Source organism: Xenopus tropicalis, chromosome 4, assembly GCF_000004195.4.
Source record: "Xenopus tropicalis strain Nigerian chromosome 4, UCB_Xtro_10.0, whole genome shotgun sequence".
NCBI lineage: Eukaryota > Metazoa > Chordata > Amphibia > Anura > Pipidae > Xenopus > Xenopus tropicalis.
Window position 1 is genome coordinate 77334755 of NC_030680.2, and position 25165 is coordinate 77359919.

Sequence of the window (25165 nt, forward strand, 5' to 3'; positions counted from 1 at the left end):
AATGTACAAGGTGAAGCACCACTTGACTAGTACAACAGGCCACCTACTTTCAAGTTTTAATGTAGCATGTTTTCCAAAAGTGTATTACAGCACTAGTGTAATAAATAAACAATCAGAAATTAGGATTAACTTGTTTTTAGAGTATCTTTGTCATCTATTCAGTATACTGTATGCTCTTTGTATTCTTGCAAATCACTTCATCATATCCCTTGAACTAAGGCAAAGTTTAGACTGCAAGCTCTTTGTATACAGCTATTAGAAATTAGCAGCACATCATAAAAAACTAAATGGTTGTATACAGTTACATAGATTGCATACAAAATACACCTGATAACCAAAATAAGAGGTCCCTGCCTAAAAGAGCATACACATACATTACCAAGAGATGTCAATCATCTGCATTAAGATTAATTTTTCAGCTTGTAACTGTACAAACTCAGATGTAGGGGTTAAAAACTCCAGTTATTTCTTTTATGGCCTCCTTGTATTCTAAAACAAACAAATAAATAATCAATCCTGAACACTAACCACTTTGTCTGAGTACTGTTCTCCTGTGTGAATGGTACAACCTGTATTCCAGTATCCCGTTCATTGATTTTAATGCTGAAACGTTTGTCCTGATAAGATGTACATTCCATGTAGCCATCTTTCACATCTGATGCATTGTGATCACCAAAGTTAACTTTGGCACCAAACTTCCTCTGTATTCGGGAAATCATAAACTTTATCTGCAGAAATATAGTATTGAGATCATTAGGCCTAACTGGCATATTAACATTGTCATCAAGCAGAAAAGAGTACTGCTACAAATGTATTAAATAGTTTTATATATATGTTTACTTGCTGGCTCACAAATGACCTAGTGAACGGTTACTTGGACTGACCAAAATGGAACGAATGGCCAAAATAGACTTCAGGTCAAAGAACTGCTTCTTTTTTATTCCTCTCGGTACCTTCCCTGCCACGTTCATGTATCTTTATGCTTATTTCTTGTTTAAACTGTGTTGTAGAATATTTGTTATCAACATTTACCCCAAACATTATATTATACATAACTATGCTGGTAACAAAAGCGGCAGTCATAAAAGCTCATAGCAAGATCACAAAGAAAATAATCTGCTAACACCTCACTGATGCAGGCTATTTCCTATAGGCCTATGGCTGGGCACTTAATCTCCTCTATGACCCTGGCCTTAGGAGACTTAACAATCTCCACTATACACAGCGATCATTAAACCCCATTACAGATATATATATATAGGCAACCTCGGGGTTCGATGTTCTAGTTTTACAAAAGCTGTTGTTCTAGAGGTTTTGTGATCTAGCAGGTGTAAAAAGATATAATGAAAATTAAGGCCCACAGAGCGAGTAAGTCACCCATGATAGATCTCTGCTACCGCGGGCATCTAACTGCTCTGAAATGCCTTTCCACCAACAACATAGGAATCGTTGGTGAAAGGCCTACGCATCGTTTTAGCTGTCAAAGCTGCGCAAAGTTGTCTGCAGGAGGAAACTTTGTGTGATAAACCCAGCTAATAGGGACACACAGTTCCAATTGTTTGGATAATACTTGTGTTATAGCAGTGCTTGTGCCCTTAAGATAGGATCCACTCCAATAGTGTAGTCATTAACATACTTTAGAATTCCAACTTGTAGATGGATATCTAAAAGATTCTAAACTTTGATACTAAACCTTCCAATCATTTCAGACACACACAATGCCTGCCCACTTGTTTTTACATAGGACAGGATAATTACACTTATAGGACAGGATAATAACACTTATAGCATTAACCAACACCATCCAATCTATCACTCTGCTCTTAATGAGAGCACTTATATCCGAGCATTCCAACCTTAGTGTGGCTTTGCTTCACCATTTCATCTTCAATTTCTTTTTCACTGCCCAGAGAAACCCAGGGTTTGGGAGATGGAGGCTTATAGCTGTATTCCTGCTCATCGTCTTCCTTGTCTTCTTCCTCAGTTAGAGCTTCAGGAGGCTGGAAATGGCACAGTCTCATACATATTTTTAAAAAAGACTCCACAATATTTGTAACACAACATCTTATGACACCTGTCTTTGTATTCTCTTTTAAAAATTCTTTAAAATTCTCTTTTCTACTTCTACTTCTTCCATTGGACTCTTTTTCAAAAATGAGTCCATTTTTCCATGTGCAGTATCCCTGTGAGGTCTTGGAAAACCCAGAAGAACTAATAATAATATTAACTTATCATTCCACTACATAAAAGCTATATTTACACCTTAAAAGGCATACTTACATGTAGGATGCTTTCTTTGGCTTCTTCTGTTATAACAAGATAAAAATTCTGACCGTACTTAAAATCCCTATCAAAAACAAGCAGTAATTCATCTCCAGGATATTCCTGTAAAAGATTTACAGTAAATATTATCATAAGGGTAGTACATGGTTTTGTTGGCAAACTGTATTTAGAAATAAAACAAACAGGGACCTAAAAAACAAATCCCCTATAAACCAGGCTAGACGCTTAATTATATTCATAACTCGAATGGCAACTTTAAGGGCAAGGGCATGCAAAGTGTACGGATCCACTCATTTACGCTTCTGGATTTAGCTGCACTGATAGGTACAGCTTCAGCCTGAGTACAGCTACGATCTTTGCTCCATGCAGATGCACTTAGGCTGAAGCTGTGCCTGTCAGTCAGGCACGCAGAGAGAAGCAGGTCATCCCCAAATTAAATTTCCATAAAACTGAGAAGTGCTATTCTAGAATATTATACAGTTTGTTTGTGTGGTAGTTTTTCCATCTTTGAAGCTTTTAAATTAATTCCATTGTTTGTTTTGTAGATCTCCAGTTTTGCATTTAGATTGTTATACTGAGAAAATTGCGTCAATGAGAAAAGCAAGCAGGCAGTGGTTTTAAATCCAGAATGGAAGGTGGATAGAGGGGATAGTACAAAAAATTATTGGTCATTACCTTACTGTACCACAGTGTGCAAAGTGCAATTTTGGATGCAATCTTTTTTTATACCCACAATGCAGTGTTTCCCCATGATTCCAGCATAATTGCTCTCGCAAGGGGTAGATGTTCCTGTTGCAACTGTGGCCAATGCTTAAAAATTGATGCAATTAGTTTGCTTTTTGATTACCACTTCCACTAACACTAACAACCATATTGCATTTTACATTCCATGTTTAATGGATTTAGAATAGAAAGGCTAATAATGGGAAAACTGAAAAGCAGTTAGAGAGCAGAGGTCACAGAATGACTTGCGCAATTAAAAACTGATATGATAAACTGTCAGCAAAAGGAAGACAAAATATGCCACAAAATACTTACAGTTACAAGAGCTTTAAATGGATGGAAGTCTGAAACAGCAGCTCTTCCTTTAAGGTCATTTATAATATCATCTTTCCTTATAAGTTTGAATGGGTTTTCCTGCGTGATGTCCTCATCAATCCTACACTGAAAGATTTCTTGTGTTTTTGAGGTCAGAACAAGAGGAATTATATAATCAGGCTGGCCTAGAATAGGAATGGTATGATTTTGGAATGAGTAATACTGAAAAAAACTGCTTGAAGGAGTAAACACAATTACTCAAACAGCAAATAACAGGCCACATGTACATTTGCAAGTGCAATGACCATAGGGTAATCGCCATGATTTTCCCACAGTGCAGCATCTACCCCAAAATTCCAGCACTGCAGTGGTTACAAGGTAATGATGCACATGGCACAATTGTGATTGCACTGAGATCCACCTGTGTCATTTCCGGTGTTCATATGGTGAGTGGCACCTGCACCCTCAGGCGCAAGTTGCTGTGTTTATTGACAGTAGGCGCAAAGGGAACCCTAGGGCTAATGCCTGGTCAGGAGGTGGCAGTAACTTTAGGGCTCCCATTTGTCTACTTGCACAGCAGTGCTCAATTCAGAACAAAAGGTGGGAAAAATTGAATGGTGCCAAGAGCAACTATATGGAGTGCATTTGCATGTAAGTACCTTTAATAAAAGTGGTTTCACATGGAACTGACTGCAGGGATATCGCAGGGACTGCAATTGCACTTGTGGTGGTAAACCTGAACACAGCTTTCTCATTTGCCAAGCAAGAATTAAAAGGAAACTTTAGAGCTCTATCCCACCTATTCACTATAGAGTTATATGTTACAATAACTGCCATAAAATTGTATTACAATTACTTAAAAGTTAGCTGATAAATATATAAATAGTATACAATTTAGCATTTTCTGTAGTCTGATTCAGTGTGACTCTTTAAGCTTTTTGTACACTGCATTCTTACAAATGGAAGATCAAGTTATTTGGCACAGTGAAGATTTACTGCACCAAAGCAAGGTTCAGACTAGTTACTCCATATACCGCATGCATACATAAGCATATTTCATTCAACTTGGCAAATAAGTCTCTGTTGGCAAAGTTTATAAATGAATGCAAAACAAAAAACAAAACAAAAAAAAAAATGCTTGAAGAATGAGTGGAATGGCAGATACTATATACTATAGCTAATGCTGTATTTGTCCCAGGGAAAATCACAGTGATAAAAACAACATTCACAGCCAACAATCGCTGGCACCCTATATGATCCATATATGTATGGATTGCTCCTTTATAAAGCCAGATATTTGCACAAAAGTAACTGCTAGTATTTTAAAGAAATTCCCAAAAGTGTAGGAGGTTAAGTAGAACTCCACTACTGATTTATTATGAATTTATTAACCTAACATTTGTTTTGGTGGATAGTAACTTGGTCATGCTGTGAGTCAAACACTCATTTAACCTGGTCTAGCAAGCTGAGTTAGTTAACTGGAATGCCCAACTGCTGCCAAACAGTTCATATAGTTAGCATGACAATCACTGTGTTAGAACTGTCACCACCCTCTCACCCTGGGACAGTAGAATGTCACTCACTTTCAATAACCCTGCATTTTAGCAACCTCATTTGTCAAGTAATTGATTATCAAGTAACTTGGCAAATCAGGTCGCTGTTACAGGAGTCTGGAACCTAATTGGCTTCCTAATTGGCTTATATACAGTACACCCCCTCAAAACCCTAACTAGAAGGAAATATGGTAGGTGCCCGGGTATTATGTCTCAAAAAGTAAAAAGGAGGGTCAGGAAAATCTTTGGACCGCACCCTCCACCCAGTTTGATGCAACAAAGGGCTTGGGATGGAGGCTACCTTCAAGTTATAAAGTAAAGTATAGCTCATATTTCTGATGTGACAATAAACATGTATTTGAACGCCCACCCTTAAAACAGCTAAATCCCAAAATACCTATATGTACATGCTCTTTCATTTTCAACTAGTGCAATCTTAACTAATGCAAACTCTGCCTTAGCTCTTTACAGCAGGAAACAATGTAAATTAAATGTAAACTAGTTGTTGTTGGGATAGTGGTAATGTAAATATGCTACACAGTCAAAAAGATTCTGGGCACCCCTTCTAATTTGTGGAACTGACTATATAAGCCACACCCATGGCTGGCACAGATGTATAAACATACAGTCATCCAATCTCCACCAATTATTTGTGGGGATATGGTATTCTGCTGAATCCACACATCAATGACATGCCTAGTTATTATACCCCATACAAAATATTAAGCATAGTTTATGTAATGTGCCAGTACCACATAAATGTACGATTGGACTTCTTGCCAATGTGGCAAGAAACCGATGGATTTCAATATTAGGAGGAGTACAAACAATATGTACAGTATAATATATGCCTAATATGGTGGTTCTTCTGCAGGAAAAAGTCTGCAATAATATAAATGAATAAATATTTGTTTAGTATTAGATTTAGAAACAGTATGCCCAGTTATGTCATGACAGATAGCACATACAACTATTTTTATTTCTGTGGTCCTAGTGCAAGCAAGCTAAATATGGCATGTAGTAATTGTAAAGCAAGAGGAAGGAAAAGCAAGCTTAAAATAACATAACGTAGGTAGTGGTGCCAGCTGGCTTCTTGAAATAAATCTCCAGGTGCCTTAAGTCATGTCAAGAGCAAACAAAGGCTACACATCATTGCATTTTATATTAGTTCAAGTGAGAACACATTTCTCAGTGGGCTCACTACCATTTAAATGACGGGAATAGGAATGCTTTCGGCTTAGGGTTTGCCAGATAAGTGGTCTGTCCGGATAACAGATTCCATACTTAATAACGTAATATGGAGCACCATGCTTTTAAACTACTAAAAACATTTTACAAAATAAAATCTCCAAGAGGATTGCTTTAGCACCAACATAAATTTATTTTAGTTTAGTAATATCCAGTATTAGGTATTAGTTATTTTTTACATAGAATACTATGGGAAATCAGGCCATCTGCACATAGATAATTTAAACTTATGTAACATCATGATCTCTAAACAGAAAAACCCTGTATCATTTTACATAGTTCATTGTGGACAGAGCTAAGAGATAATAATAGCTTTTATGTTTCAGAGCAAAAGAATGCTATAGAACTGTGCTCTATGATACAGAATCAGGGTCATAAAGCAGCTTATTCATATGCTTCAATGATTGACATTTTTTGTCTAATGTGCTAGAGGTCTCTAAAAGGTTATAGACTAATGTGTCTGTCACCAAGCCAGGTCCTTTCAGAACGGAGTGTTCTAGTGTGCCCTCTTGATCTCTGCACATGATCTGTGATAACAATGTAGGCCGCTTTACATCTTTTGAACAGATTTGCTCCAAGCAAGGGAGAGGAGTGAAAAGGGGTGAGTTTGCTCCGGGCTTCTCAGCAGAAGAAACAATACAATCTGTATTATTTACTATATGGGAAATTGTCTTTGAAGCCATCCCCTGATCTTCAAAGACAGCCTAGTTTATCTCTTTCTGTCAAATACAGATTACAGGAATTGGGGACACGAAAACTGGTTGTTACCCACCTCTGTAAGCATATAACCTTGACTGTTAAAACAGACCCTTAGGGTTCTGGCACACGGGGAGATTAGTCGCCCGCGACAAAACTCCCTGTTCGCGGGCGACTAATCTCCCCGAGTTGCCTTCACCTGCCATCCCACCGGCGAAAATGTAAGTCGCCGGTGGGATGGCACATGCGGCGGAGGCAACTATGGCGGTTTGCGCGAAAAAGCGTTGCCGCGTGTGCCATCCCAGCGGCGACGTACATTTTCGCCGGTGGGATGGCAGGTGAAGGCAACTAAGGGAGATTAGTTGCCCGCGAACAGGGAGTTTTGTCGCGGGCAACTAATCTCCCCGTGTGCCAGAGCCCTTACATATTGGGATATAGATAAGGCAAGAAAAAGCTTACCTGTAATGTTAAGCTGCATCTGCAAGAAGACACTAAGGCTAGTGCAACAAAGGGCTGGGCGAGAATCAGCCCCTATGCTAGCAGCAGCCTGATACCTTGCCTGCATCTGAAAGCGATGTCTCCACAGGCAGGCAAGTGCAGCAGATATTGGCTGGAAATGTGAAGTCCCACATTTTTTTGCCTATATCTGTTTGCCTGCACCCTGGCGGAGACATTGCTTCCGGGCTGAGGCAAGGTAGCAGACTGGTGCCAGCGTAAGGCTGAGAATCAGCCCCTTGTTGTAGTGCAGGGATCCTCAACCTTTTATACCCGTGAGCCACATTTAAATGGAAACAGTGTTGGAAAGCAACACAAGAATGAAAAATGTTCCTGGGGGTGCCAATAAGAGCAATAATTGGCTACTTAGTAGCACCTATGTGGACTGGCAGCCTACACGAGGCTCTGTTTGGCATTATACTTGGTTTTTATGCAACCAAAAACTTGTCTCCTTACCAGAAATTTAAAAATGAGAACCTGCTTTGAAGCCACTGGGAGCAACAAGGGGTTGGGGAGCAACCTGTTGCTCACGAGCCACTGGTTGGGGAACACTGTTGTAGTGGAACATTGGATGTTGACCTGTCCCATGTGTGCACCAACAGGCTGATGCACAGATATATTTTTGTGTCAACATCAAATATTTCATAAATATTACAACCGTAAAACTGTGAGTGCAATGAACTGGAATATCTCTGGACAAAGTATGTAACATAATTTGGCACCATACTGTTCGAATGGCAAAAAAATACAGAGATAGGAAAACAGTGCTGTATCAGCTATGAGTAATATATTTAAAAGTGCTCATTAAAAACATCACCATTAAATTGTACTGGGTAATAACACTGTATGTGGTATATTAGAGTGCAAGATATAGCACAGGTAATGAAATGCTAATGTGGCTGTTACCCCTCTATAATGGTAGTATTTTACCAGCCTGGACCTGGAAAAAGTACTTCAACACAAGCTCTTAATAAATTGGCGTACTTTTGGAGTTTTAATTTATAGTATACTAATGGCAGCCAAAACAATATGAATATTCACATTTGTGAAGTTAATTCAACACGTTTTAAAATGTTTGATTTTAATGAATTGTCCATGTTGTAGTGAAAATTCTATTTCTGGCAGATGTTTGTCAGATTTCACATATTTGATACATATTTCCCTTAATATTAAACTTACATGTTTTTATAAACTGTATCAGGAAAATATAACTTATTAACATAAACATCAACTTCAATCTGCATTCAGAGGTGGATGGTGCTTACCAGCACAATAGGCAAAGAGCCTTAATATGTCAGTTTACCTAACAAATCTGGCCAAAGGAAAGTCAAGACGGGCATCTAACTTGTTATAACCCAGACTGAGGGCATCAGGTGGCAACCACTACCCCTTCACACAATCATTTAATGGCTTTGAAATGGCTATTTAGATATAAATATATTTTAAAACTGTTCTTTTCTAGATGTTTCATTGCTAGCCCTTTGGGATAAGCAGCAGAATTTCAGAACCTGTATAAGAATTTTGATGCTCATACTACTATAGATCCACCAATTACAGTTTTCAGAATTCTACCATCCTATCTATTTAGCTGAACAAACCACGCTATAGGTAAGTGGCAGATATATTTTTCTGTTTTATCCCTATATACTATACAACACAGAGAATTCCAGCCTGAGAACAAAGTGTGACTTGCCTGGACTAGATGCTACTTCAGAATCTTCTTGCTTTTTAGCTGAAAAAAATTAGAATTAAAATATTAAAAATGGCAACTTTTAACTGGTCTTCATTTCCTTTTATGAGGCTTCTGCCTTTTTCTAGCTTTCGAAAGGAATGAATGGTGAATAGGCAAAAGCAGTTGATCTGTATAACTCTATTTGCAATGGGACAGTCTGTTTGGATATGATGAAAATTTTTCTTCTAATACATCAAAACATTACTGTACCTAAATGGAAAATATAAAAACACAAAACAAGGTGGAGGGGTTTTATCACATGAACCTGAGACTTTACCTTTTCTTTTGCCACTTCCAGGCTTCTTCTCTTTGCTTTTTGGTCTTCTAGCTGATCCCTTGGAAGTTCTTGATGGAGACCTAGAGGATTCCCGTGTAGACATGTCTTCAGGCTGAAATGCAAAAACATACAAGCATCCTGACAATATGAATTATAAAGTGGCAGGATATACTGATAGGAAAATCTATTTACTAATCATTTTTACTATTAATTAAAAAATGAAAAAAACCCAGATGGGCCAAAGATTATTATCCTTGCTAGGAATCACAGTGTCTGATATATAAATATTTGAGTATGATTACAACTTACTACCTATGTACCATTTTCTATACCGTTATTTGCCCCTTATATGCCATTCTTACCAGTTCACATTACCTTCTATGTACCACTATTTGGCCTTCCCTATGTTCTATCCCCTTAACTTCTAGTGTCTTTCCCGCTTTGCTCATGTCTCATTTTTATCCACTCCTCCCATGTGCCATTCTTGTGCAGTACAGTACATGTGCTATCATTGATTGAGTGGCCAGTGAGCTTTGGCTCTCTCTTTCTATTTTAAACACAAGCAGTTTTACAGAAGTGCAAAGGGTCACTTTCAAGGTTACACATCCTTCCTCTTTATTTCCTGCACTGAATATCAGGACTTTGGCATTTTCAGTCAGTTTGGAATTGGCAAGGTCAATGGGGCAAAAGTTTTAACTTATCTATTAAGGTCTAACTGAGTGCAGTAAAATTCAGGTACATAAAACTCTGAAATAATTTGCAGGGATATAGTATTACGTATTTCAGTTGAAAAAGGTATAAACATATTTTGTTTTTTTTTGCTACTTTCTGGTTTAGCAAAACAGCATAACATAGAGGAATAACATTTTTAAGGCAATATCAGCCATAACAGCTTTTGTGTCAGCAACATATTTAGCACAGAATGCTATTACCAGTTTTCATACCTCCACCATGTGGACAAAAGGTATACTACCATTGCTGTTAATGTTAAGAATCAGAGTATTCATTCTAATGCATAAAGGTCCTTATTTACTTATCTGTGCAAAGTGCAATACATACTTTTACAAACCTCAAATACATACAACTTCAAGAACACAAAAACTTTAAGTTGGTGGGGCTATGTATAAAAGGGAGCACTCCCTTATGCCCCTTTGTGCTGGACCTTGCGTCTGCAGTCCCCTTTATAGGCGTATTAGGCACACTAGTGCTAGACATAAGAGAATTTAATCTGTTAATGTATGCTGATTTTACACATACAAAGTTGAAGCTATATATCATTATGTAACCTGGCATAAGGTGGGAGGAATGAAAATTGCTGATCACATTTTTGAAAGCAAATAAGGACTTGAACCCAATAAGTCTGAAAACCACTGTTTAATAGTCCCAGACATTATATTTCATTTTAGGTACACTGTAAAGTAATTTTTGTCTTAATTACTCTTTGCCTAATTAGAAACACATCTGAATTTCTGATTATCATTCTTTATGTACAGTGGCAAAGCCACTATGAACAAGATAGACTGACCCAAGAAAAAGTATTTTATTAAATCCTTTAGATTATAAATATCCAGATTCTAAATTAATCTAAAAGAAAGATAGTTCTAGATACTGGAAATAGTGGGGTGTTGGTACATGGTATACTGCACCAGCAAGGCACAATATCTACCCACCTGCATATATATATATATATATATATATATATATATATATATATATATATATATATATATATATATAATGGTTTAAAATTTAGTGGTTGAGCACAACTTTCCCTTTTCCCTTTTTTTGCTATAGCTTATACAGGAGCAGTGGCCAGCTCCTTGTTGTAGCTCCCACCCCTCCCAGCTACAGTCAGGTGATCCCAGTGGAGCCAATAAAAGGGCAACCATATGGGGGTTTTAACCTTGAAAGCAAGTAAGTTGCAGGTAAAACTTAGTCCCTTGGCTAAATGTATATTGAAGCAGTAGAATTCTTAATGAATTGCATAAGTCAGTGTAGGAACTGGTCAAAAGGGATGACTTTGACGCAGTTGGCCAGCTTGAAGTATATTGCAATATATGGACAAACAATCCCTGTTTTGCTTAAAGGGAAGGGCATTTCTTAGTAGCTTAAATGCACCGAATGTCTTAATGTTCTATATATTGATAATGGGTGAGTGCAGAGGATTTCTTGTTGTTGTTTCTATGTATTTCGTGGTCACAACCTCATTGCACCCCCGCCTAATGGTTTAAAATTTAGTGGTTGAGCACAACTTTCCCTTTTTTTTTTATATATATATATATATATATATATATATATATACACACGCACATATATATATTTTTTTTTTTATAAAAGCGTAAAGATAGATTCCGCACTCACAGGACTTAAATAAAAGTTCCACGTCACAATAAATTACCAGTTTTATTTAAAGGAGAAGGAAAGGCTAGTAAAGAATTCATCTCAAGCTGCAGGCATACCTTCAGTTGTCTCAATAGTGCCCTTAAGTCTCCCCATATTTCTCCTGTTCAGAAGATCAGAAGCCAAACAGGAAGAAAAAATGCTGAGCTGTGTAAAGAAAGTTCCCATAATGCCTCACTCCTGCACAGACATGCAGACCAAGTTGAACATGCTCAGTTAGTAAGACAAGGGGGCACAATTACTTATCCACGAACGCTCTGAGCGTTCACGCGATTGGTCCAATCATATTTTCTGCGACTTTTTCGTACCTTGCACGACTTTTTCGACACTTGCACGACTTTTTTGTATTTTTAGCGCGAAAAAAACAGATCGGTTTTGCCGCTGTTTACAATCGTTCAGTACGAAAATTTTGTGACTTTCGGATCACCAATACGATATTATCGTGACTAGTACGATTTTTTCGGAAGCATTTTCGTGATATTTGTGATTTTCAGAAATTTTTGTTTCCAATCCGAATTTTTCCCATTTGGGATTCTAACTCGTGTTTTGATAAATCTGCCTCTATGAGTCAGCTTCCTGCTGATTGGCTCAGATCCACATTTCTAAGGGGGGGGGTTCTTAGCATTCTTGAGGGAGGGGGGGAGCAGGAAAGAGCAGAGAACAGAAAGCTGCGTGTCTCTGGCACAGGAATTACAGACACAACTAATCTTTTTACAGAAAAGTCAGTGCAGCATTTCTGTAAGTGCTTATGGCTGTATTTACATAGACCTTTCTGATAAAGTTTTTACCTTTCTTTCTCCTTTAAGTCCTGTGAGTGCGGAATCTATCTTTATGGCTTATGTGATATCTGCTATATTGTACCCAGGCACATTAGCTCCAGAATTATACGTGAGTGCCTACCATGTATATATATATATATATACTTACTAAGTTTTTATTATACTGCATATACATAATTGTTTTTCTATGTCCAGATAACAGCATACACAAAGTAGATTGATAGCACTTACTCGCATACTATAAAGCCAACAGCTGGACAGTTAAATCCATACTAAAATAAGGTAGAAAATGTACACAGCAATTTAAAACAAATCAAACAGTACAAAGACTAGCACTAGATCAGCAGGTAACAGGATCACTGCTGCACCTTGCTACTAGCTATTAATAGTAACTTGTAATAAGGACTCGCTTTTCCTCATATATATTTCATAGCAGTCCAAGTAAACTGGAGACATGACTATGAAGATTTTCATTCATTCAGGTCATGGTATATCTAATATAAATAAATCTAAAGCAAATGGACTTGTTAAGTAATCTTTATTACTTAATTACTTAACAAGTCCAGTTGCTTTAGATTTATTTATACTAGATAAACTGGAGACAGTGTGTTTGTGCCAGTAGTATGAATAAGCAAGGATAAACAGGAATAGGGTGCTTCATAAGATAAATGTACTCCTTGACCCTTAGTTTGCATGAACACATCAGGTAACAAAGACAGCTTATTCACTTAAAATCATAACTGCGCTAATATGCGCCTAATGTGTCAAAATATTGCTGGTATAAATACTTTGCATAATTATGCCAGCATATATACACTGGCAAATGAAAGCCATAAAGCAATAATGTATGTGGGATATTAATACAGGGGATATGACAGTAATCAAGAAATGCTCTAGAGAAGGAGCTGCAGTTATAACACGTTAACATGTTCCTAAAACTGAGAAGAACATGTTAATATCACTACTCTTAACAATCCCGCCTAATCGGGCATTATTTAGGCCACAGTTACATGTGGTGTTCTATCCACTTTCTATCCACTTTTGTAGGCAGCCAAAAATAGCAGTTCTGCTCTCATCCACAGCTTCATGTAGCGGCACTGACAGGCAGTGTCAGCCCGAGTGCAGCTAAGTGAGGTGGACAGCAGTCCGAAAATGTATGCTTTCTTAATGCAATTGGCCTTATGGGTCTGATACTTTGACCAGGCTCACTCCCAACTAAGCAGAGAACTGGTTCTGCCAGTCATGCTGGGCAGATGATAGGAAGGTGTCATTATCACACTGTATCCACATTAAAGGACATGTCAACCCACAAAATAATTTTTTGCCTAATAGAAGAAAACATAATTCTAAGCAACTTTTCAATATTAATTTCTTAAAAATTATTAGTGCTTTAAAAGTTATTTGTAAATGTAATTACTATAGAAAGCAGTATTTACTGAACTCCTAGTTGTTACTTTTTAAACAATGTTGCAAGTGCCAGGCTCCTCCAGCGAGTCAGGTCTGTAAAATCTGCTGGCGTTTGGTACATTGTTTCAAACATCAGAAACACCAGGGCAGAGAATAGAAAGGACAGGCAGACACTGGTTTTAAAGGACATGTAAAGCCTACATTTGCCTACAATGTATATCAGCAGGGCCGCCATCAGGGAGGCACAGGGGGGACTGTTGTGCCGGGCCCGGACGATATATTCGCTTTAAAGGCCGTAATACAGTTTTTTTTTTAGCTCGGGCCCCCTTTAAAGAATTTCGGGCCCTGTCATTGGTGGCCAGCGGGAAATTTGATTGGTAGCGCCCCGTGCGTCCGTACGCACGGGACACAACCATATAAAAGGAGCAGATGCAGCGGGGAGGACGCGGCGAGAGCAAGTCGCCGCTGGGGGAGCTGAGGATGCCGGAGGAAGCTGCAAGGGAGCCGGAAGAAGCCACAGGGGAGTCGCTGGGGTGGGGGGGGTGGCGCTGGAGGAAGTCGCTTGGGGAGGGGAGCTGGAGGAAGCCACAGGGGAGCCGCTGGGTGGGGGGGGGGGGCTAGAGGAAGTCGCTGTTGGGGGGGAGCTGGAGGAAGCCACAGGGGAGCCGCTGGGTGGGGGGGGGCTAGAAGAAGTCGCTGTTGGGGGAGAGCTGGAGGAAGCCACAGGGGAGCTGCTGGGTGGGGGGGGGGCTAGAGGAAGTCGCTGTTAGGGGGGAGCTGGAGGAAGCCACAGGGGAGCCGCTGGGTAGGGGGGGCTAGAGGAAGTCGCTGTGGGGAGGCTGGAGCTGGAGGATGCTGGGGGAGCTGTGCAGATGGCATGAGCATGACCTACCACTTACATACATGGTCTATCTAACCAGAAATAAGTAATTATTATATGATAATATTTTTTTTATCTGCAATTTAAATATTGAATGTGTGCATTCAGAGAAAGAATCTATAGGCATGATGTTGTAAATGGCAGAACTACATGTGATTTATTACAACCGCTGTTTGGTTCCCTGCAGACCATCTTGCACATGTCATGAGCTGTCTATGATATCATAGCTCTGCACTGATGCAAAAGCTGGTGAAGTTTGCCCTTAGCAAAAAGTTGGTCATAAATTATTTTCAAAGTTGTATTTTTCAGATTTTGCACTAATAGAAGAAATTGACATTTGAACAAAATAATAAAACGGAAATAAATAAAAAAAAAAACAAACCTGTCTCATTTTTTGTATTTAAATTGACTTTGGCCTAAACCTCATAAAACCTCAGTCATTAGCTGTTTAATATACAACAGGATGGGAAAGTGCTCAATAAATAATTCCACAGAATGCTGAAAATTATATCAGGTGTGTGAAGAGCCCAATATATACAGTAAACTATCTATGGGTAGAAATTCCATATTTTATATACTGAACTTACTGCACCAGACTAAAGATTCAGCATCTCTATGACATTAATGATCCAGGACTGTACAGTTGTCACAAGAGCTTCCCATCTTGGATTTTATTAGGAGTGTCAGTGACACGCACATGCTCAGTGTGCCCTGGGCAGCTGTGAAGAAGTTAAACTTAGGAGTGGCCACAAATCATCAAACAGTAAATGAGGCTGGTCTGTCATATAAGCTGATGCTAGAGGACTAGTTATTATTCTGCTTGTAGCTTTTTTCCTGTATTGATAATATTTGCATGTGGTGGCAACCCTCTCAATATCATACTCAGGCTGAGATACCTTGTTAATTTCAGGAACAGGATACTGTAGGCAAGGTTGCCATCAGGGAGGGGGGTTAACTGGAGGATGCTAGGGAGATGCTGGCTACTAATGTTTTAGGGGGCCCTGGGCTACCACAGTTTTAGGGGGCCCTGGCTACCAATGTCTGTGTGTCCTTTTTACTGATGGGAGGGGCCATTGTGGGGCAGGGCGTGGGTGGAGGGGGGCCCCGAAAATTTTGTTGTGAGGGGCCCCGTGATTTCTGATGGCGGCCCTGTATATCAGTTAGGCACACCTCCCCCACCCAAATGGCATCATTTGTACTGCATATATCCCCTCCACTTGCCAGCACCAACACATTTTCCTAAATCAAATAGCAGCTTTCACCCGGTGGCCAGTTTCCCTCTGATACATAATCAGATACATTTAAATCTGTAAACAGCATACACACACACAGACCCTTATTCAGCATACATTTAATCAAGAATACAGTCTCACACAGGCAGCACTAAAAGTGCTACTTTGTTTGAGCTCTGTAATGATAAAGCTGAGCTCAGGAGAAAAAAATTGAAGCCGCCAGCTAGAGCTGAGTTTCTATGGGACCCAGCAATGCCATCTCTTTACTAGCTGTTACACTGGGGGCGTTTTTAGTAATCTGAGCTTAGAATAACTGAGCATGCCCACAAGCCAACAGCCAAAGCAAATTCCTGAGGGTGGGGGCCAAGTGGGTTACAGGAGGAGAAGGAAATCTAAGTGATTAAGGGGATGTTGCAGCCTTACTATTACCTCTGGACAGCCAGAGTGGCAGGTATTGAAAGATTTCAAAGGGGTTTACATGTCCTTTAATAGCAGTTATATAAACAAATAAACATTACAAATATGTAATGAATATATATTGCAAAGTTGCTAAGAATTATGTTTTGTTTTATTAGGCATGACAAGGGTTGACATGTCCTTTACAGGAGAAGGAAAGTTTAAATTACTGGGGGTGCCAAATTTTAGGTACCCTCCAGTAATTGTATTTACTTACTTGATATCCCAGGCTGATGCTACTTTTAGCAGAATACTGCACTGGCCTAGGATACTTTTCAGAGAGCACCATGAAGCAATTCTCTACCTGCTTACTCCTTATTCTCACTGGGTGCACATGCACAGTAGAGCGAAAAGCTGTCCGTCAGCCTGGGGCCAATGAAATACAAAGCAGCAGAAGAAGATGATTGCTCTGTGGTGCTCAATAAAAAGTTCCTTGGGCTGGATCGGTTTTCTGCTTACAGAAGCACTGGCCCAGGGTATCAGGTAAGTGATTATTGGGGAGTGCCTAATATTTGACATACCCAAGTGATTTAAGATTTTTGTCTCCTTTAAAGGAGAACAAAACCCTAAATAAATATTTGTACAGAATGGCTATATTTTATAAAAGTTACTGCACCACCCTAAAATTTCAGCATCCCTATAGTAATGATTGAGGCCTTCACAGTTGTCACAGGAGCTCCCATCTTGAAAAGTGTCAGTGACACTTACATGCTCAGTGGGCTCTGAGCAGCTGCTGAGAAGCTAAGCTTAGGGGTCATCGCAAATTATCAAACAGAAACTGTCATTAAAAGTCGAGGAGTCGGAGTCGGAGGCAATTTTGGGTACCTGGAGTTGGAGTCGGCAAAAAATGAACCGACTCCGACTCCTACTAAATTTAAATGGGAATAAAAAAAAAATAAAGCAAGTTTAAATGTCCCAATACACAAACATAATCACAAATCATAATTATTACTTCTCTGCTATAAGAATAAAGCGCAATGCATGCAGTGCATAAACGAACACATTGAGTGACCATGAAGCATGCTTTTCATTGACTGTATGCTTCACTAAATGGGACGTAACGCACAGTTAAGGTGCGGCAGCTCCACTGCGTCGTGTTCCTCTGTTACAGGGAACACAATGCCCACTGTGAACCTAGCCTAACTCTCACTGATAACTAATTAAGTAAAAAAAATTGCAGGACTAGAAATACTTGTATACGTGAAGGGAATGGATAGTCAATAGTTTAAGACTGAAGCTTTAAAACATTTGAAAAACTGCTGTAATTCAGCTGTAATGTTAGCTTAAACTTTAAACATGACTATGGGATTCTAGGGAAATCATTAGGAGTAGGAGTATAGATAAAATTGTCTATCGGTTTATTATCAGTTCAGTTGTGTTTTAAGTGCCCCTTCCCCCCTGCCCCTTCCTGGATGTATAAAATACATTAGCATATTAAAAACAGAGGAGTCGGAGTCGTGGAGTCGGAGTTGTAAGTATCAGAAACTGAGGAGTCAGAGTCGGAGAATTTATCTACCGACTCCACAGCCCTGATTAAAACTGATGCTACAGGGCTGATTATAAAATTCTGATGCTAACTGCACTGGTTTTAGAGCTGTCAAGTACTAATATTGGGGAGCTACTGAGAGCATCTATAGAGGCACAGTAGTGATGTGCAGGTCGACAAAACTCAACCCGCACCCAAGCCTTACCCGCCACTCTCAACCCGAACCCCACCCGACCCAGCTTCTCCCCTGTATTTACAGACTCGTGCCCGCCCTGCAATGACATCACAAAAGGGGCGGGGTATGGCAGGCAGCAGCCTATAAATACAGAAGCCGAAAGAGGCAGGGTGACGGACAGGGAGGGCGAGCGGAAGAGCTCAACCCGAACCCAGCCATGACCCATAGGTGATGTGCTGAAGTTAAAACCCACGGGTCCCGCAGGTATCGGCCCAGCACACACACATCACCTTTGGCTGGTACAGGAGCCCAAAACACAATGGAACATTTCTGCCCTACTTATTTAGTTAGGCTCTATTTCCCAATTAACACAAAGGGGCACATTTACTTACCCACGAACGGGCTGAATGCGTCCGATTGCGTTTTTTTCGTAATGATCGGTATTTTGGGGTTTTTTGGAAAATTGCCGCAACTTTTTCGTTGCCATTCCAAATGTTGCGCAAAATCTGGCGATTTTTTCGTAGCGTTAAAACTTGCGCGAAAAGTCGCACCTTTTTCGTAGCCATTCCGAAAGTTGTGCAAAATGTTGCAATTTTTTCGTAGCGTTAAAACTTGCGCGAAAAGTCACGCCTTTTTTGCAGCTTTCGCGCCGAGTACGAAACATTCGGATTCATTCAAGCTTCAGTATGGTGACTTTTCTTGGGCCAGGTTGGAGCTGCAGGGTGTCATTGAGTCCTATGGGAGGCTTCCAAAATCATGCTAAGTCTGAAAGTTTCGCCCGCCGCTTACGAGCGCTCAATACGAAAAAGCCGCGACAAGATACGAGTGAATCGTAATGGCTACGAAAAACTCGCGTTTTTTCGCGCAAGTCGTAATGGCTATGAAAAACTCGCCTTTTTTCGTGCCAAACGTATTGGTAACGGAAAAGTCGCGACAATTTCTGAAAAGTCGTAAGGCGCCGAAAAAATCGCAAAAAATATGAAAAAGTCGCAAAATGTTCGTTTTAAAATCGGAATTTTTCCAATTCGGATTCGGATTCGTGGGTTAGTAAATGTGCCCCAAAGACAAGTTATTTTTATTAAATGTGAGATTTAGGAGCATGCCCTAGGAAAAAGTTGTCTTTGTGCTATGTAGTAAATCACGAGTGCCCTGCTAGCTATATTTAGATAACACTGAGATTTTGGATAGATCTTTGAAGGCATATGATAAGGCATTACATAATCTTTGACAAGGGTAAATTAGGTCCCACACTTAAGTGTTATAGAAAATGATATATATAATCAGTTTTCTCTCATCAGTAAATAAATGTGTAACTTTAGATCAATGTTTCTTTTTACAGCTTAGTATATTTACAAAATGTTGAATTAGAAAGCTCAGCAATTTGATGTATTTTGTAAATCTGAATTTCCTGACATAAATATAAAAGACCTGGGTTAGTGATCTATAAAGTGCTGCAGAATATTTTAGCACCATATAAATAAAGGATAATAACAGTAATATTAATTTGTTCACATGAACTGATTATTCTGTGACTGCCATTCCTAAAAAAGCAACAACAGTGATTTATAAAATGGCCCCTTAGATTGAGGTCACATGAGGCACAGGCTCAGCTTCTCTCACAGAGCTGACCTGGATGCAGAAACACTAACCGAATATTGGTGTGAAAAAGTGTTTTCACCAGTTTCCCTGCTTTAAATGACAGTTCTGACAGTTCAGCTCCTCAGTTTTGGGGTCCAAAACTGAAGTGCATGTTCATTGAGGCCCTCTTAAGTCTTTAAATAGTTAATACCCTGTATTATAATGTCAGCTTCAATGTCTCTTATAACAGAAGGCCCTGTTGGGGTTACTGGGATCTTAGAAATATCTGAAGGGTTTCCCATCACTGCTCTAATACAATATATCACTAAGCATTTTAATTGCACATTATATTTGGGGAGTCACCATGTAAACAATAATAAAGCTAAACATCAAGAGGAAAATAACATGTCATAAAGAAATGAAGAAGCTTCCTCTTACTACCTAGATGGTTCCATGTGATTCTAAATCATAATGAATGGTTGGAAACCTGTTTGTTTCTGATTCAGTAAACTGAGACCAATTCCTAGCAACTAGCAACCTACATGGATGTTAACCCTTTTGTTACAAGACAGTTGTAAAAGAGCTTTAAACACTGAAAGAAAAGCATGGCAGTATTTGAAACGAAGCAATATTGCAAATACACTCCATATTCTGCTGTATCAAAGCGCAAGTTCACTTACTTTAACAAGCCGACCATAACTGCACGAGACACATCACCTACTGTATGCAATTATGATAAAATTATGAGACATACACAGCACTGTGGATTAAAAATAAGGTGTTTCTTTCATAAATTGCACTTTGCACACTGCAATTGCCGCGTTGATATTCATGCATATTTAATATGCTTGTGCTGATAACAGCAAATTCATAAAGATTATGTTGAAACACAGTTACTCTAGCTTCATGACATTATAAAATACATTTCGGCATAAGGTGGGGGTAAATAAAAAGTACAAACTCTGGGAAGAATTCACAATATTGGCATGAAGACATACATCTGTTCACTTATAACACAAACAAATTCACAAACAGCCGAATACCAATTGTTATTCCACCATTATACCCCAAAATGTTAAAAAGTTGAAGTAACACCATAACTCTGAATTTGATGCCATTAGCAGCAAGATTCTGTTCATGCCACAGAAAAGCTCACATCAACTTCAAATTGTCATTATCTGACATTTATGTTTTTCTCATTTATAATACTCCAAATGCATACTTACATAAACTGGTACCCAGAATGACAAGTTAACACCAACACAGAATAAACATGGGCAATTTAACCCCAAATATATACTGTATTACACTTTTACTTCACTCAGCCTTTGTTAACCCCTCCTGTGAATTCACTTTAACTCCAATTTCAGTCTAATGTTACATAAATTCCCCACAGTTTTCTACCAACTGGTTTGCTAAAATATACAGCTACCAATGAATGCCAGAATATATCAGTGAATTACTCACATACAGAATATGTGGTTTCTATGTGAATGCAATGTAACTTTCCACTGCTGAAATACTATAGGAATGAGTGCCAAGCTGATGGTTACTGCTGGCTACAAATTAACCAAGTAATTTGAAATCATACAAACCACTGTGTTCCCAAATAAGATAATGTGCTGTGTGTGCTATCCTAAACCACATAATTTGTCGATCCCCACAAATGCTCTTCCTTTTGCCCCATTAAACGTAGGAAATAATATATTAAGGATCATTTTGCACCTAAATCCAGGCACAGTAAGGCATTACCCAGCTTGATATCACATTTAACCAAACAGCATATCAAACTCACTGTGCATAAATTAAGGTTTAAGAGCAGTGTTATTCCATGGTGTTGAAAAGGGAAGATTGATTTCAGGAACAGACTCAATTAATTATTTGTAATGAGCTTGAATCAGCAATCATATGGAAAAATGTCACACTTTGCAGTTCCACCAATTTGCACATGTTAGGGATGATAGCCTGTATAAAATGGGTCATGAAAAACAAGAATTTGGTTTGGTTGGTAATGCAGTGTGCAGCAACTGCCCATTTTAAACACTTTGCACATTGTGTTCCGCTGTTGTACAATGGCTACAGGCCTCTGTGCTCTATTTAAAAGGGCAGAGACTTGCAGCTTTCCATTTAAATGGAGTGCTGTCTACATTAGGCATACATACAAGATCGGTGAGCTGGGGTGGTACATAACTTTTCTGCCCTCTCTACCCATCCTCTAAATTGAGCGTCATTGAGGTGCACAAGTCAGGGAGTGGCCTGCCGCAATAGGACCCTGCCCTTACTAGAGCATACAGGCACCCCCCTTCCACCAATACCAGACCGCAAACTTCTGCATTATTCAATTTTGTCAGGCCACAGAATGAGTATTAAAATACCAGGTTGGTCTCCATTGATGTGTGTACTGGGGCATCACCAACCTAGAAAAGAATAGGACAGCATTCTGTGCAGGGATTATAGATAGATTTGCCACATTAGTGCCACCTAGAGAGGAGAGAACTTGTGCCCCAAACCTGATGGAGCCCTAAAAGAGAGCAAGTCTGATGTCACACATTCCTCAGAGAGGGGCAGGAGTGAGTTTTATGAATTCTTAAGGGTGGGGGGAGCAGGAGTGGGGAGAGAGGAGAGAATTGCCAGACTCTGGTCCTCAGAATGAAGGATTTTTCTGAGAGAGAAGGTCTGATACCCTAAGAACATGTTTACAAAAAAGGAGACAAAAAATCCAGTGTTTCTTTTGATAGCGTTTCTATGAGTGCTTATGGCTGCATTTACATAGACCTTTCTGATAAAGCTTACTTAGTTTTTACCTTTCTTTCTCCTTTAACTTTCCCCAGTCATTCTGCTCCCAATGCCTTAACCTAAAACATAATATTAAGAAAACAAAAAATCCTAACTTTAAATCCTAAATTTAGGTTTATCATGGTGACTAGTATGCTGAAGCAGAATAAATAGTTGTTCCTATGTCACTTAGGCAAATATAGATGAAATAATGGGATAAGATGCTGAAATATGCTGGCTATGTGCCAGCGCAGTTTTATGTATAATAGATCTTGCAGGTCTAATTGTATTGCCTTTTATGAGAAGGGAAACAGAAGTCTTGACTTTTGGATGGCAGTGGATGTGATCTACTTAGATTTTCCTAAAGCATTTATATAGTACCACACAGAGAGTTACTGATTACTAATTACTAGTTGCTAATTAAGGAGCATTGGCCTGGAACATAATATTTGTACTTGGTTAGAGAACTGGTTGAAGGATTGATTAGAAAGAGTGGTGGTAAATGGAACAGTGTTGTTAGCAGAATAAGGCCTTACACTCTAGTATGCAGCTAAGTGTGCAGAGTTGTGCAAGTAAACTGGTAAAATTAATTTAATAATTAAACTATGAGGTAAGACTGACCATGTTTGGGTTGCTTACGCTTCACAAGTATGTTAGAGGGCAATTACATTATAGACTAATGGGGGGGGTTCTCACAAAGAAAAAGAACTTTTTAGACTTGCAGAACAGAACTTTCACTTAAAGCAACTCAAACGATTATTAACAGTAAGGGCAGTGAGCTTTTGTAGTTCCCTACCAGGTGATGACAGACTGTATTAATTCATGTGTCTCTGTGTTTTGGATTCCTTGTATAATCATAATAGGGCCGCAGTAATTTGCACTAGTTTTGTATAGTATGTGCATGTATATTTTTTCAATCTACTGTATTTGAGTTTTATTTAGGTGAGTATATGTATGTATATAATATACATGCACTAGGGATCATTTAAAAATATTAAACTTGATGATCTGCTATCAGTTTTCAACCCAAATTAAATATATTAATGATGACTATGCCTACCAGGTGCAGATTTCAGCCATGTGGTGTGGCAGCATTTCATTTAGGTTACTATGATGAGCACTTGCCTTCTGTTTGGACACAGTGAGGATAAATGCCTAAATGTTGGTTTTAAAAAAGCGATTTATGGTTTTCTATAGTTTTTATAAGACTTGGTGAAAGAACAGTAAAGACTCACCAATGATATAAATAGAATGTAATTGGGTCTTAAAAAATAAGATTTTTATTGCACATGATACATTTGAAGTGGGCATCTGCCTGGTGCCCCTACCGCTCTATACTCTTGGGTACTATAGTAGCTGCTAGAGTTTCAGAAGAAAGCAGTAATAATTAGCATAGTTTATAAGGACAGAATTGCAGAAGGGCTAGCTGCCTTAAATACCCAGCTAATACATTTGATCTTTACAGGTGTAAATACATATGTGCAAGTGAAGAGATTGTGAGCCATTTAGAAGGAAAGACCCTAATATAAAAATAAGGAATATAATCACACCCACATGCCACACATTGGACACATTCCCTTGCATTGGAATATGAAATAAACATATTTGTAGCCAAGTACTACCCTACAGGTTAGGAACACTGCAGCTGAGTATTCTAAGATTAAAGGAAAACAATACCAAATCCTTTTATTTAATTTGCTTGCCCGAGCTAAGTTAGGCATGCCGTAGCCGGACGACAGTAGCAAAATACCGTATCTTTGTACAATGTGGCTCACTCAGAGCTTTAAAGCATGACAAAGACAAACGGCAGAAATGAGGAATATATTGAATCCCACTGCTGACAAGACGAAAGGTTTATTAGGCACTCACTACAAATCGCTGTCCGCCTTGCACTTGTCCGGTCTATCCTTAGCACTCCAGCGCAATGATCGAAGTTTAAACACTCTAAGCCCACAGACTTTAAAAGCGTCCATGGGAACGAATGGTTGCTATGCGCAACGCAAAACAGCGGAAAGACGAACGCCATAGCCAGCCAATAACAACTCAGGCAGTAATCTTATTGCCTCTGGCTCAGAGCTTGATTGACATACCCAAGGACCAATCGTTGCTCAGGCGGCATTCTGGGGGCTCTTACCTTGTAGTTGCAACTAGGTCTGACAGTAGGACAATGTGGCAGGTCACGTGACAGCAGTGCTGATGGTAGAGATGCGCCAGCATTCAGGTCTGAGAGCAGAAAGAAAAGCTGGCCAAAACAAAGGACATTCTCTTTGCTGCTTCGCTAGCTGAGACGCTGCTATAGTATAGGTACGTACCGGGAGCAGGGCTATATTGTCGGGTTTAGAATAAATACAAAGTAAGCAGCAGTGTGGTTAGTCACGTGGTGGGACTATGAGCTGTCAGACGCGCAGCTGGGGAAAAGCAAGTTAATAACTTAAACAGCGGCGTTAAAGCATTATTGTATTGATAGCCTGTTTCCCCCAGGGCTGCCCTTCTGCAAGAGCTCATGGATAACACATTGAAATCAGTTGCTCCATACCTGTATAGAGCATGACGTTGAGCTAGCAAGTGTGCAGCAGACTGGCCAGATATATAGCACGTATGTATGGCTGCTCAAGGGTTTGTAAGGGGTTGGACTGGAGTTAGGGGCCTTGGGGGAAGTATTATCTTTCTAGTAT

General features: G+C 39.3%; 2 protein-coding genes across 8 annotated transcripts in view; one reads left to right on the forward strand and one right to left on the reverse strand.

Moving 5' to 3' along the window:
- wdr63 (WD repeat domain 63) overlaps positions 1 to 24706 on the reverse strand; it is a 50375-nt gene extending 25669 nt beyond the window's left edge. The window contains exons 1-7 of one of the 4 annotated variants that reach the window (XM_031899852.1): positions 24625 to 24706; positions 9323 to 9434; positions 9007 to 9045; positions 3322 to 3506; positions 2281 to 2385; positions 1857 to 2000; positions 529 to 728 (exon numbers count right to left, since the gene is read on the reverse strand). In XM_031899852.1, coding sequence (XP_031755712.1) covers positions 529 to 728; positions 1857 to 2000; positions 2281 to 2385; positions 3322 to 3506; positions 9007 to 9045; positions 9323 to 9425 — 776 coding nt within the window. In that variant the 5' untranslated portion in view covers positions 9426 to 9434; positions 24625 to 24706. 4 annotated transcript variants of the gene reach the window in all.
- The window catches only part of mcoln3 (mucolipin 3), a 44646-nt gene continuing 44112 nt past the window's right edge, over positions 24632 to 25165 (forward strand). For 2 of the 4 annotated variants that reach the window (XM_031900101.1, XM_031900100.1), the window contains exon 1: positions 24933 to 25086. The gene's annotated coding sequence lies outside the window, so the exon portion shown is untranslated. Of the gene's footprint in view, positions 24795 to 24932; positions 25087 to 25165 lie in introns of those variants that run through there. The other 2 variants (NM_001016804.2, XM_012961129.3) reach the window with 2 other exon arrangements.